At 38.2% G+C, this 14,598-nt stretch overlaps 1 protein-coding gene across 1 annotated transcript in view; it reads left to right on the top strand.

Moving 5' to 3' along the window:
* Positions 1 to 9,463, top strand: part of FRK (fyn related Src family tyrosine kinase) — a 50,725-nt gene extending 41,262 nt beyond the window's left edge. Inside the window, exons 6-8 of the mRNA XM_007429060.4 lie at positions 2,237 to 2,418; positions 4,943 to 5,108; positions 7,983 to 9,463. Coding sequence (XP_007429122.1) covers positions 2,237 to 2,418; positions 4,943 to 5,108; positions 7,983 to 8,197 — 563 coding nt within the window. The 3' untranslated portion in view covers positions 8,198 to 9,463. The remainder of the gene's footprint in view (positions 1 to 2,236; positions 2,419 to 4,942; positions 5,109 to 7,982) is intronic.
* The last annotated feature ends 5,135 nt before the right edge of the window (positions 9,464 to 14,598 follow it).

Below are 14,598 nucleotides of genomic sequence, written 5' to 3'. Positions count from 1 at the left end.
ACACACACACACACACACACATACACACTGCTTAGGTTTAAAGCCTGAGTTTCTTTTGTGTGCTGTTTTGTAAGAGATTGTTTGCACCACACTGGCCTGGCTGAAATGGACAGTGTTTACAAAACAGCCATGTCTAGTTACAGCTCCTCATTTCCTCCTTGCCAGCTCTAGCCTTTATATAATCTATTAATGGGAATTTACAAGTACGATATCAAGATGATATTGATGATGGAATGATGGAAATAGGCAGATTTTCCCTCTCAGAAAGGAGGCAACCATTCTGAAATGTGGAGAACTAGAGGTGAAAATTGGCATGTAATGGGGGAGCTAATAGCACTTCAACCTGATGCAGTCTTTTGAACAAGAAAGCAATTTCATATTGCTAAACAGAGGATTTGCACCATAAAGAATAGGGGGAAAGAGGATGCAAATATCATCCTTTCTATATAGAGAAACGCAACTCTCAGTAGCAGGGAAGATTCAGTCCCATTTTGACTTGCAATATTAACAGTGGGCTATTTTGTACAACGTTCATCAATTACTCTATCCCAACATATTCCCTCTCATCTGCCAACAGCAATAGGACTGTTGTAAAATCCTCTCAGTACCTAACCTTCATTACTTTATATATAACTTGACTATAATGCCTGATTCTTAAAACAACAAATACTCATCCACCTTCCTTCCCACTTCCCAAACAGCAGTATTAACACAATGGCTACATCTGGTATTCCATGGATAGGCGAGGCTGAAGCAAGTGCCATAGTGCTTTCACTAAGCAGAATCAATGAAAGAAGCAAATTCTACTGTGGCAAAAAGAAGGTCAGGGGAAAAAGCAAGTACACATATCTCAGGCTTAAGGTACAGTAGCAGTCTGCGATAACAATGCCTCTTTTCTGCTACTTAGCCTTTGATATCTGCTGAAACACTTACAATACTTGTCACCCACTTCTACTCTCGTCTCCCAGCTGTTCCACTTTCCCCCAGCCAGTTAAAAAGCAAAACAAAACGGAAAAACAATACTGCAGCCATCTCGTTGCAGCTTGAGACTGGCTAGGTGAACAAGGAAAATGAGCAGTAAACCCCAAAGCTCAGCCATGAAGATCAAAGGAATCCAATAATTTTATTAGACAAGTTTGGAGACTGATGAGATCTTGGAAGGCATAGGGGGAAGAAAAAAGAAAGAAAGAAAGAGTTGTTCTACATCCAAATGAATGAACCTGATCTGCACTTTCTGAGATAACATGCAGATAAGAAGACAAGTATACCTCAGGTTTCTTAGCATTCCTATGAATTTGTGATACAATTCTTCCCCCTAAAATGTGTATAATTAAAATATCTATGAAGTTAAGGCAGAAGTTCCCAAACATTCTCAGCTTATGACACCCTTAGTGTCTCATTATTTTTTTCACAGCCCCCACAGGAGTTCCCATAATGTGTGCCAGGACACCCAGAGGGCAGTTAGGGCAGTTCCATTTATTAAGTAGTAAAATATTCCAATATCTTACAAAGTTCCCTGTTTGAATCCATTGATCTTAAGGAATTGGTCAGAGATCCTGAGATGAGCACTGTATCCTATGGGCTAGATCCCTGCCCCTCCTAGCTTGTATGTGTAGCTGGGGACTGAAGACTAAGCCTGAGCTATTGTGAACATTTTGCTGTGGGAGGGGGAGATGCCAGTGTCCTTGAAGAGAGTGCTGGAATGCTCCCTCCCCACTAAAGGGGCCAACCTTGGACCCAACCCTATTAGATAACTATGGCTCAATCCCTTCCCTTTCCCTTTCTAGAGAAGGTTGTTGAGAAAGTGGTAGGGCGAAAGCTACAAAGGGCCAGCTCCTGCTGGAACAGCTGTGCCAAGCTATGGCTGGAGTGCCAGTTGTGTACTATTCAAGAACATAAAATACTGGCATTTGTCACTCTTACCCTCATCACGTTATGTCTGGACTACTGCGCTGAACAGGGGACTGCATTTGTAATGCAGAATGTTATGGCCAGCATGCTGACGGGCACCGTCCAATATAGCCATATAACACCAGTACTGTGAGAGCAACATTGGCTGCCAGTTGGTTTCCACATGCAAGTGAAGTCCTACATAGCTTGGGGCTTGGCTATCTGCGAGGCTGCTTACTCCAAGTAGAATTGGTCTGCCCAAGGCAGACCTGTAGAGAGTGCTTGTTGCAAGTCACGTCTAGAAGATGTTTTTCCCCAACCTTCTCCAAATATTTCTTCCTTGCAGATGATGCAGGTTCCAGAATCCATTTGCCAGAACAGGTGGACATGGCAGCCCAAGTGGCCTCTGGAATGGCTTATCTGGAATCCCAGAATTACATCCACCGTGATTTGGCAGCAAGGAACGTCCTGGTTGGTGATCACAATGTTTACAAAGTGGCAGATTTTGGACTTGCACGGGTTTTTAAGGTAGCCTGCAAATAGTATCACTTTCAAATTAATGTCTCAGATCTTTGGAAGCGTTAGCTATATTAGGCACAAAAGCCAATATATAATTTAGGAATTCATGCCCTAGAGCAGTGTTTCTTACACTTTTTGCTCTGAGGACCCTTCCCACTTTTAACAGTTATGGAGGACCCCAAAAGAGTTTTTGTTTGTCTGGATTATATTTCTATATTTCTATTTCTATATTTATGGTTATATTTATCAATATTTATCAATATTTACCAAACTAAAAATTAAAATGGATGCATTTGTAAAATATTTATTTATTGAATCATGTAAAAATAACAACATTAAACCCATTAGAAGTTAACATAAATATTTTCATGAAAAAACCCTATATTTTTTTAAGATATAAAAAATAATAATGAGCAGAGTGACATTGTTTCAAATTTTTTGCAAATATCTTAAATATCTGGCAAATAATTTTGATTTCAAGGACCCCTGAGAGGGTTTTGGAGGACCCACAATGGTACTCAGACCACACTTTAAGAAACGCTGCCCTGAATGATAGGACATCTACAAGGGTGCTATTTAAGAATGGAATTGCTAGACGCAGAGGCAGCATCTATATATGGTCTCTAATATTGGGCACAAGGAACAGTAATCATTGTCATGGAGTTTCCAGAATAAGAATCAGCTGATTGCTGTAGCTAGACACAAAGGCTATGTTTGGAAGTCACAGCAAGACATAGTTCTAATTTACCATGAAATGTGGTGTTGTACCTTGCTCAATTTCTCCTAGCTGGATTTTCCTGACAGCAGCAGTGGCTAAATAAAAACTCCTTCTGTGATTTGTTTAGCATGCACTTTTAGAACACTCACTGCTCATTCCTTGATCTGCTTTACCTCCTGCAGAGGTGCTGGCTTGTGAAAGGGTGATAGGTTCTGGGTTGGTTTCGTTAGATCGGCTTTTTGCTTCAGGCTTGTTGGGATTAGGCCCTGTGTCTGGTTCCAGTAAATCAAGACAATGGGCTGCAGCAGATTTGAAGGTGGATTATTGTAGCTTCAAATGGCAGCATTTATTATGTGATCCAAGAGAGGAAGAAATAAGATATTCAGGAAAAGTAGTGTTTAAGTTTGTGCTGGCTGTCTTGGACCCAGTAAGATGGAATAGCTCCCTCCCTTATTTATCTTTTTGGTCTTCTTGGTATTCAAGAATCAGAAACTTTAATAGTACCTTGAATTAAGAGTAAACTTCTCTTTATATATTAGATTTGGAAGAGTTGGTTCCAACTGTGCTTGCTCTGAGGGGAACAAATCAAAGTATTGATCATGGTAAACAAATCACGGAAGGAGTTTTTCCTAGGGGTATGTAAATCACCTAAAATCCAAATGTGAATTTGTGATTCTGTTTGGGAAAAGTGACTCAGTTTGGCCTTCCAAATTGATTCATTCTTAAATGAAATGAATCTGCATTTTCAACTGGATGAATTCATACTTTTAAACTGATTTGGAGAAAAGTGTGTTTGCTTCTTGTTGAATTAAGTCAGAATCAATTTGGAGGTGTCTGATTTGATTTTACCCATGAGATCGATTTGACGATTTCATTATAATATTTGATTCAGAGGAATCATTCTATCAAATTGCCTTCAGATTGAAACTTTAGGTCAAATATTTGCACTGCACTTGTTTCTGCGATTTGCTTAACTACCCTAGAGCAGAGACCAAAACAGGAGCAACCAATTTGTCTTAACATGATGTACAAATGCAGTCATAATTTTAACAAGGTACACTGAAGTAATAAAGACATCTTGATGACGATCTGTATAGTCTGATTTAAAAAAAAAGAATCAAGGACTGAACGTATATTATTCCATTTCAGAAACTCAGAACAATGTGCATCTGAGAAAGGAAGCAGGCTAACCTCAAAAAAATCTAATATATAAGTAAATAAGTCTACATTTATTCTTCAGAGTCTGCCAGCTCAGTTTGCCTAAATTAACTGGTGCCACTTTGAACCAATATATTAATTTACACTTCTTGGAGTCTGCTTTTCAAATCCTGGAACTATTTAAGCGACGATGATCAAAATCAGTGTTTCTTTGGTGTCTGCAATTAATCACAAAACAAAGGTTCTGAATGCATTAGCTCTCGCTGTCACCTTGTCTTCTTGCTAAAGGCCTCACGTGAGTCCTGGGCCCCTGCTGCCAACAGGTAGCTTGCACTGCTGTCACTGACAGATTCAGCACTCACAGTAGTAGGCCCCAATTAATCACAGGCATATTGGTGTTGCATGGATGCTTGACAAAATGAGGACTAGGAATGAAAGAACAAAGGTTTTATCTGGCTAGTTCAGGTTGTCAGGGAACATCTTGAAACTCCATTGATTTCAGTTAACAGTCAACAAGCAATTTCAGTATCATGATTATTAGGATTATGTAAATGTTTGCAAATGAAAAAAAAAGTTTTAGATTAATTTGAGTTTCACAATAGTGGAAATGGACAGATCTGGCCATTTATTACATTGCTTCTTGTTTGCATGAAATAGGTAGAAAATGAAAACGTCTATGAAGCCAAGCATGAAACAAAGCTACCAGTGAAATGGACAGCTCCTGAAGCAATACGCTCCAATAGGTTTAGCATTAAATCTGATGTTTGGTCATTTGGAATACTCCTTTTTGAAATAATCACTTATGGAAAAATGCCTTATGCAGGTGAGTGCTTTGTTGAAAATCATGCTTTCGACATTTTTTTCCTTCCTCACTTTTCTGCAGTTGTTGGGAAAGCTTAATAAAACTTCGAATTTTTTTGTATGGAATAAAAACTCTTAGATGTCCTATACTATGGGCTGACAATCAGCAATTGCAAATGTTGCACCATCTACTAAACAAAATAGCACCACTAATTTCTAGTATATATTTTTTTAAAAATTAAAACAATTAAAATTTCACAAGATTAATTTATACATCTATTTGCCTGACACCTCCTCCAAAGCTTCTAAGCAGCTTATTGATAAAATAATAAAACCATACACCTGTAAACAACATCTTCAGCTAAATTAGCATATTATTACCCAAAACTGCTGCTATCATTTATGTGACATCCTCTGCCTCAAATGTCCTGAGAAAAATCATAAGTTTTACACCTTTCCTGAAAGATAAAGAGGTAAGGGGCTAGCCTGAACTCAGAGGGATAAGCTATTCCAGAGCAAGAGGTCTACAACTGAGATGGCCAGTCTTTGTGCTCCCCTTGACATCTGAAGCAAGAGAGATGCATAGCATGTGCTCTGAGCCAGCATGTATGGGCAGATTCTCCCGGGGCATGTGGTCCCAGAAGTAATGATGGCCAGCCCCATAAAAGGCTTTGTAAGTAACAACTAGCACCTTGAATTGGGCCTGGAAACTTATGGGAACCAATGTAGCTTCTACAATTTAGGTATCACTCTTCTGTACCAGCTTTCATTTGTCAGCAAATTAACACCTGCCTTCTGTACCAGTTTGTCAAGCTCCATGTAGCTGGAAAGACCACAGAAATAAGAACAACATATATTCCAGGAAGGTATCTTTAACACTAGCCTGGGGTAAATCCAGAATCTTGAAAACTCTAATACTCTTTCCCCAGGCTCAGTTATAGTGAGGTAATTAAGGTAGAGTTTCTTTGAAGCACTTTTTCCAAGATCTTTTGCAATCTGAACAAAGTTGCCTTTTCTGAGATTAACATTCAACTGACATGCTTCCAGCATTCCCACAATTTCTCCAGGTTGGAGATCATTTTCCTCTCCTCTCCCACCTACGTGTAGATTTTTAAAAGAATGATAAAGAGGGTTGAGCCTTGTACTCTTCTCCCCCACCAGCAACTGTATAATCTCCCACTCAGGGTGGAGTGGAAACCTAATCCTTCGTAAATGGTTCAAAAGGATGCTATAGAGTGTAAAGAGGATGGCCTTGGCAGAAAGAGAGGAGATCCATTATCCAAACAACAAGGAGGGAAACATTAAGTCCAAACAATGAAACAAGTAGACATTTCAGACATCTCCCTAATTCTCATGAGTATAAGAAAGGGAGAAGGTAAAGCATAATCAGACTTGAAAGATTCTATTACTATAGCCAATCTTAATAAAAGTAGTTTTAGTCTTAACACGGAGTTGATTTCTTGGTCTGATCTACATCTTGGAGCTGACAGATGCATGTTTGCTGGTATCAAACTCTGCTGAGAGATACAGAACGACAAGAAGGGGTCTTGTTACAGGTCATTCAAAAGGACAACCAAACTTCATTGCCCTTACTGCTATGGTGTAGGCTCAAACCCTGACCTCATTACAATATTCAATCCTTGTTTTTCACCAGTATCACTCCAATCATCACTTCTAGCATTTCTTCCATCAAGGAACAGCCTTTGATTGACCCCTGGGGAGAGGCTGCTCAAGGGGAATCCTGTCAAATGCCTTTATTGCTTCTGAATTCCAGAGATTGTTCTGTGCACCCAACAAAGTTACCCACCAAATTGCTGGGAAGTTCCCCAAGTGTCTGCTGGAAACCAATAGGATCCATAAGATGCCCGGGAGAGACCATCTTAATAAGTCCACTGAGTTAAGCCAGGTCTCACAAGATCTCTGTGTTCTCACATGAGATCTGGGGTTTGGTATATTTTATATTTTTAAAAGACACCCTCCCCCCACACACAGAGTTTTCATTGTGGAATACCCACACTATTGTGCACAGTTATTCAGTGATCTCACCATCTAAAAAGATTGGTACTCTCATTCTTGCCTTATGTCTTTTGTTATGGCTGCTAATAATTCTAAACCACAATTTTAACTATTGTTTGTGGATTAAGCCATAATGGCCTGGTTCACACATAATACTAAACCCCAATGGCTAAACTCATCTATTGCAATAACCATAGGCATTTGCAGGAAGGGGAGAAGGGGGTCAAGTGAAAAAAAACACACATTGTGATATTGCAATACAAATCCCCCAGTTTATGTACTGTGTCTGGTACCAAATGGAAATATGAATGGCTAGAGGTTATATTGTGACATGCAGTGCAAATTTAACTATTTTTTGTCAGGGGTTTATGGAGATGTCTATTGTATCAAACCTCCCACCCCCACTAAGCAAAAGGGGAAAGTTAGTGTCATGCTGTGTCTGTATCCAGACCATATTTGGTTAACAGGAGCAACTGCTGGTTCTACTATTAGACAGAGGTGATCACCTCAGGAGCTCATGGATAATTTTCTTGGCATCCTTACAAAGAACAGAGAGAGAGATTTCTGTCATTTCAGCAGACAGCAACATTTCTTGAGTCAGTTCTTATATGATCCTGTTGAGAAGCCCAACCCTCTGAATGTGAGTTTTTCCATGTTTTTTAGCCATTTGCCAAACTAACAATTAGATTAAACTGGGTAGAATGATTTCTTGTATTAAAGATACTGATTTGCTATTACTTGCAGAGATGTTAGAAAGCATGGAATCTTGTGGGGAAAAAATGTATCCCTGAGAATGCATCATCTCCCCAATTTATTTTAAATTAGTATGTTTATCATCTTACACATGTGTAATTGGCAAACTTTTAAAACTACATTATAGGTCTGATGGGTTTTCAAGTGCTCCAGAAACTGGATCAAGGGTACAGAATTCCTCAACCAGCTAATTGTCCTCTGGAGTTGTACAACATCATGCTACAGTGTTGGAACGTCGAACCCAAAGAACGGCCAACCTTTGAAACATTGCACTGGCGGCTGGAAGATTATTATGAGATGGATTCCGCATCCTATGCAGATGCAAATACTTTTATACGTTGAATGAATACATGTTGCTACTATTCAAGAGCACCTTTCCTTTAGGAATTTTTAAAAATCTTTTAATGTCAAAGTTGTAGGATGCAGATAAGCCTATGTGTGTACGTGTGTGTGTGTGTGTGTGTGTGTGTGTCTCCATACACTGTCTGCAATGGAATTGGAAGAAAGAAAGCCTTTTCTGTAAGAGTAATGCATTTGTTAGGCTATTGCATGCTACATCAAACAAAGGCTGCTATTTTCACCAAAGTAACTGTGAGATCAATCTAACTTAAAAATAGATAAATGGTGAGCTTAAAATAGTGGTGAATGCTAAGGAATGTGTCTTTATTAACATCTGTGACATTATGTGTGTTTATTAAAATCTGTGACATTAGTCTTGATGGCAGTAATTTGTACTGTAAGATTAAGGAAAATAAAATAGGCAGGATTTTTTTTCTCCCTCTCTCTGCTATACAGTGAAGTTATTCTTCTATTTATTATTTAAACTAGAGATAGTAAAGAACACAAATCATAAACAGCTGCTGCACAAGAGGCATCGTAACACTCTACTTTTAACGCTTTGGAATGATTGTGTGTTACTCTCCAGATTCCATAGCTAATCTGTTAAATCTCATTGATTTGTTTTTATGAAAGAATACGATTGTTCTTGTGCACAGCAGGACCTGTCCATAAAAATACTTTCTCTCCTGTACTTTTTTCCTCTTTTTCTATGCATACTCTGCAGCTACAATTCTGGCAATGCTGAATTAGATGTTGGGAGTGCATACTTGCAATGGATATATATTTGCTTTATGAAAAAGAGGGTATACTTTGGGAAACACGTTCTGCAGAAGTAATGGGCTTCTTCAAACAGTATTTGTTTTACAGTCAAGTGATGAACTTAAGTTGGTAAATATTCTTTGTAATTTTTTTAAAAATCAAATATTACACAATTATATATGAGAACCTGCCTGATCCCACCACATTAGAGTGCCAGCCTCTACTTCTTTCAGCAGGTCCTGAGTAGGGCTCAGCTGCTTTCAAGCAGTGATTTCAAATAATTCTGTCCACCATTTTCTGATATGGATGGATTTCTGCTTTTATTTGTCTGATCATGGACCACAGTGCTGATTGTATTTGGGCCACTCATCCTGTTTATGAAATGCCCACATGAAGTCATTAGATTGTCCTTGTAGGAGTTTGGGAAGAATCTAATGTAAAACATTGGCATGTTAAATAAAAGCAATTTCTCCAGTTACTATTTGATTAGGCATCTTGCTTTTTTTTTTTCATCATGAGTTCTTTTAGTTTGTTTTATTGAGAACCACGATATCGGTTATTTTTGGCAAACAATTTTTTATAAATGGTAAATCCAGTGACACTATGAACACTTTTTGACACTGAAAGAAAATATATTATACATAGCATACAATGAGATCATGTTTAACTTCTGCAGGTATTATCAGTGATCAAACTTGCATGTTGAAACCACCACCCTTCGATATGGTAAAAAATTGTTCACTTGCAGTAAAAATAAAGTATCGACTGAAATCTTCCTCTTAAATTATTTCAGCTCATTTTTGTAATAATAACTTTATAACAAATGATTCTTTTATGTTGGACTAATCTCTTAAGAGTGACATCATTCAATGAACTTGATTTCTGAAGCCTTTTACGTCCAAAGTTCTACATTTCGGTTTTTTACTGGGATCACTGAAAAATACCACCAGTCAGTTATGGTAGAGAGGGAGAAGGCTACTCAGTTCAGTGGCAGTGCAGAGAATGTGGCATGACACCAGTGAGGTCATTATCTATGAACAGAATAATGTCATTGGTTTGCGTTGTCTCTTTTCTGCCATGGTGCTAGGGAAGGTACCACTAGATTCAGTCACCAATTCTCAATATTGTATCAAAGAGAGGTATATTTATTTGGCAGTAAGGAGCTGCTTATAAAAATGTAGGCTTAGTCACATAAATTGTTGAAAGTACTCATGCTATATTTTATTTCAGGAGTAAACAGAATGCTTTGCTTCTGTCCTTGGTGGGCTAGGACATATGTAAATGAAAAGGTGTAGGCACCATTAATCCACACAATAGTGTAATGGACAGTGAATGAATGATGCATGAGGGGTAGGAGGGATTTGAATAAAATCTAAAGATGAGTCAACATTTCTAAATATATATATGCATGTGGGTCTCCATTCTACCTGGTCCATAAGCAGAGAAATTTGGGGAACCATTGCCTTGAATTTTTCCAGAAGGAGGATAAATATATATATATATATATATATATATATATATATATATATATATTATACTTATCCCCAAGGGGAAAAGCTTTCCAGACTTTTCTCCAAGTATCCTCTCTCAGTTTTGTATTTCCCACACAAATTGTCCTGGAATGAAGCTAAATCTCTAGCATTAAGTGGATTTGAATGGCCAAGCTGTCAACAAAAGAGCCTGGCTCTTTCATCATGCTAAGCTATGGTTATTTAACCACTGTTTATTGAAAAGCCACAGAGATTTGGTTCATACAACATGCTAAAGCATAACCAAACAACCCACTTTATGCTTTAATCCAAATGTGATGTATAAACTCAACTGTTGCAGCTGCTATCCGCAAAACTAAAATCTAACAAATCTTAGGAAAAAAAAAAGAAGCTATGTTATTATGATTGCTATTAACGAGCATCACCTTGAGAATTTATCCTCCTTCTGGAAAAATTCAAGGCAATGGTTCCCCAAATTTCTCTGCTTATGGACCAGGTAGAATGGAGACCCACATGCATGTTTTTTATGTAGCTAATCCCTTAATGTGTCACCTGGTTCTACTGGTATATTCTTTTTCTTTGAGATGCAAGAGAAGAAAGAAGAAATAGCAGCTCACTACATCATGCACTCAGTTAAAATGTATTTTAAGCCTACTCCTAGATTGGTTGTATGGATTTGGTTCCATAAAAAAATCCACGTTGCTATTTCACAATGGCAAATTACATTTGTCTGATTTATGCAAGAATAGAGAAAGCAGTTGAAATACATTGGCTCAACTTTAATTAAGTTTTGACTTCATTTTATAAGGATCTTTCATATTCATATTTATAGATCGTGTGACTGTCTAGACAGGAGCCTTTCTACTTTCATGCACATAAACTTTGAAGAATGAGCTTGTTTCCACAGAAAGTTTATTCAAAATTCCTCAGGATCTATTCAACATCTGAGTCCACTAGAGTTGGGCAGCCAATACATTTAAATAAATAAATAAATAAATAATCTGATGCATACACAGCAGAGGTTTCTGCTGTAATCCTCCAGTTCTTCTGAAACATATTTTGGCATTACCATATGAAGGAAAACAATTCTATTTTTACACACAGACATAGAATATAAATCCTGGTCTGATACAGTACCCAGGCATAGAAAGAAGGAACTTAGTGCTAATTGGCAATAGAACTGGCCAGACAATGGAAATTATTTTGGTCACAAATAGAGGCTCAGTCACAGTTAAAACTACTACAACAAGAAGAACTAAATTGCTATAGGTTTGTACTGCAGTTCCTGATGTTTTTAAAGGAAATTCTTCCCTCCATCTCAAAAAGTAAAAGCAAAGTATACAGTCCACAAATATCCCATCCAATATATATTATATTATATTATATTATATTATATTATATTATATTATATTATATTATATTATATATATTGTATGAAGACTCTAGTATTGATGCATACACCTAATAAATAATGAATAATATCCATTATAGTAATCTGTACTCAAATATTATATGAAACTCACTACACAGAAAGTTTGGTTATGTTCTTTTTGATACAAATTACTTAAAGTAGCTAAAGCATACCCAATATTTAAATTATCCATAACATTTAGGTTATTCACTAAGCTAGCTTCCTAAATGAAGTAAAATAAAACTAAATTAAAGTTCCATTAAAAAATAAAGATGAAGCTTAAGCTAAGAGATCCATCATCATCATCATCATCATCATCATCCAGATCAGTCAATTGCAAAAGTAAAGCTGCCTTTTGCAATTGACCAATTGGCATTGACAAAATCACCATCAATCAATTGCAAAAGGCAGCTTTACTTGGAACAGCTTACATCCTGTGACGATACCTTTAACACCATCAGACAACAACATCTGCCTTTCCCAGGTCCTTGGGAAGGACTTGCTAGGTGGATAAAATACCAAATCCAGTCTAAACAACTGGCTGACTGTGCGACCAACCATCATCATCATCATCATCATCATCATCAGAAATTAAACTTGTATGCCACCCAACTCTCAACTTCTTTTCCATCTCAGTCCAACAATGCATGTGTGTGCACACACTTGTGTGTTCACCATTTTGTTTTTCCCACAATCCTTCTAAAATTATACTCTAATATAGTGGACTTCTAAAGATATTGTGGGAGCCCCCCTAGATATCAGTTCAATTTGTAGAACCATTTATTAAAATAAGAGCATGCACAAGGCCACTCTCCTGTAGTTATAACATTTCAAGATGTTTTCTCTGACAACATGTCAGCATTTCTTCACCTGATGGAGACGTACTGAAACAGCTGGAACACCTTCCCACATGGGGATTCCAAATCTCAGGGAGAAGTTATCACTCCTCTCTCAAGGATAGAGGTATGCCTTCTTTCAGCTTCCATGAGGTGCACCTTCCAGATGCAGGAGATTTTGCAAGGAAAGCCCTGTGTCTCTCATTAGGCATGAATGGCAGGCTGGTAAATAGCCAAACTGAGAAAAGGCCTGGGAGGGAGCGAAGTTGGGACTGCTATCTGTGCTTGGGAAAAGTAGCTGCAGCCAGGCAGAAACACTTCTCACTTCGTTTCCCTCATTTCCCTAACTCAAACTTTATCCACAAGCATCCAAGCCGGCATTCCAGCTGCCTGTGATAATTGAACCACGCTCTAGGGTGTTCAAGGATGTGCCAACATCCAGAGGCAGCTTCACCCCACCGAGGCTCTTAGCTTAGAAAAGCAAATGCTAAGCAGAGCGAGGAGGAGGTGTGTGTAGGAAAACAGGAGATAAGCAAATGGCATACAGATGGGGAAGTGGAAGTGACCTCTGAAGATTGGCAGCTTACAAGCAGGCAAGAGGACTATCATTCACCTGTCAGGACCACAAGTTATGGTGATCAGCATATCCTGATGGGAGTCCTACCTGGAGCATGGAGTTTTGCTGGGAGCTTGGTAGCAACCAGAAAAGGAACAACCACACTGAGGCAGCACCTCATCCCAGCTAGTGCAAGAACATTTGGAAAAAGGCAAAGGTTATATGCTACTTTATAGATTTTGAGACTTTTGAATGAACTAAATATTAAAGGGCTGAGTATTAAAGACATATTTACATGGCAACATCACCTTTCAAGTCCTAGATGGGTGGAGAGCAATAGTCTGTTGTTGGGGAAGGTGTGAGCCACGTTTTTACAGATTTGCTACACTCTGGTGTGTCCAGTCCTTCGAAAGCAAAGAACCTTCACAAGGCCATGGAAGGAAAGGAGTGACACCATTTGTGGCAACAGTTTTAAAAAAGGGACCCAGGGAGACCCGGGAAATAAGCCTGTGAGCTTTATGTCTGTTCCCCATAAATTGATGGAAGCAACAATCAAAGAAAAAATAGTGGTACAGGTCTTGTTGAGGGAAAATCAGCACGGATTTTGCAAAGGGAAATCCTGTGTCATCAACCTGTTTGGAGGGTATCTACAGGAGTGTGAATGGAGATGCCCTGTTGACTTTTTATACTTGGAATTTTCAAAAAGCCTATGGCAAAATTCCTCATTAAACGCTCTTGACGACTTGCTCTTTAATGGATTACTAATGGGTTCAAAAACATAAAGCTAAAATTAGGAATGGAGAAAAATAAAAAAGTAGAGTCCTTCAAGGATACATGCTGTAACCAGTGTTTTTTAAATTATTAAAAGAGTATTAAAAGTCATTACACTCTTAAGCAGTGAGCTGGTAGATAGTAACAAACTATTCAGAGTGGTAAAAACTAAAAGTGATTTTGAAGAGCTCTAGAAGGATCTTTGGGTTAATGGTTAATCAAACAGCAAACACAGTTCAATTTAAGAAAGTCTAAAGTGATGTACATTAGGGAAACTACTCCTCCTTGACCTGCCATCTCACACACAAACTGATGAAGCCTGCACTGTCTGTAACCAAGAAAAAGATCTTGATTCAAAGAATGGAAGCTGTGAAAAAGGCAAATGTTAGGGATCATGCCAGCAGGCCTGGGGACCCCAGGGGATGGGGGGATTAGTGAGGTGACTCCCTTATTTTTAACATCATTTTATTTTCTGTACTACTTTGATTTTTAGATTTTTATTGTATTTATTGACTGTTTTTAGCTTTGTCGTATGCTGCCCAGAGTTGCCTGTGGTGAAATGGGCAGCTATATAAATTGGT

The sequence above is a fragment of the Python bivittatus genome, unplaced genomic scaffold, assembly GCF_059951505.1.
Source record: "Python bivittatus isolate LINGU-HERP-01145 unplaced genomic scaffold, Pbiv_v1 ctg000020_np1212, whole genome shotgun sequence".
Taxonomy (NCBI): Eukaryota; Metazoa; Chordata; class Lepidosauria; order Squamata; family Pythonidae; genus Python; species Python bivittatus.
Note: the sequence above shows the minus strand (reverse complement) of the source record. Positions and strands in the feature narration are given on the sequence as shown.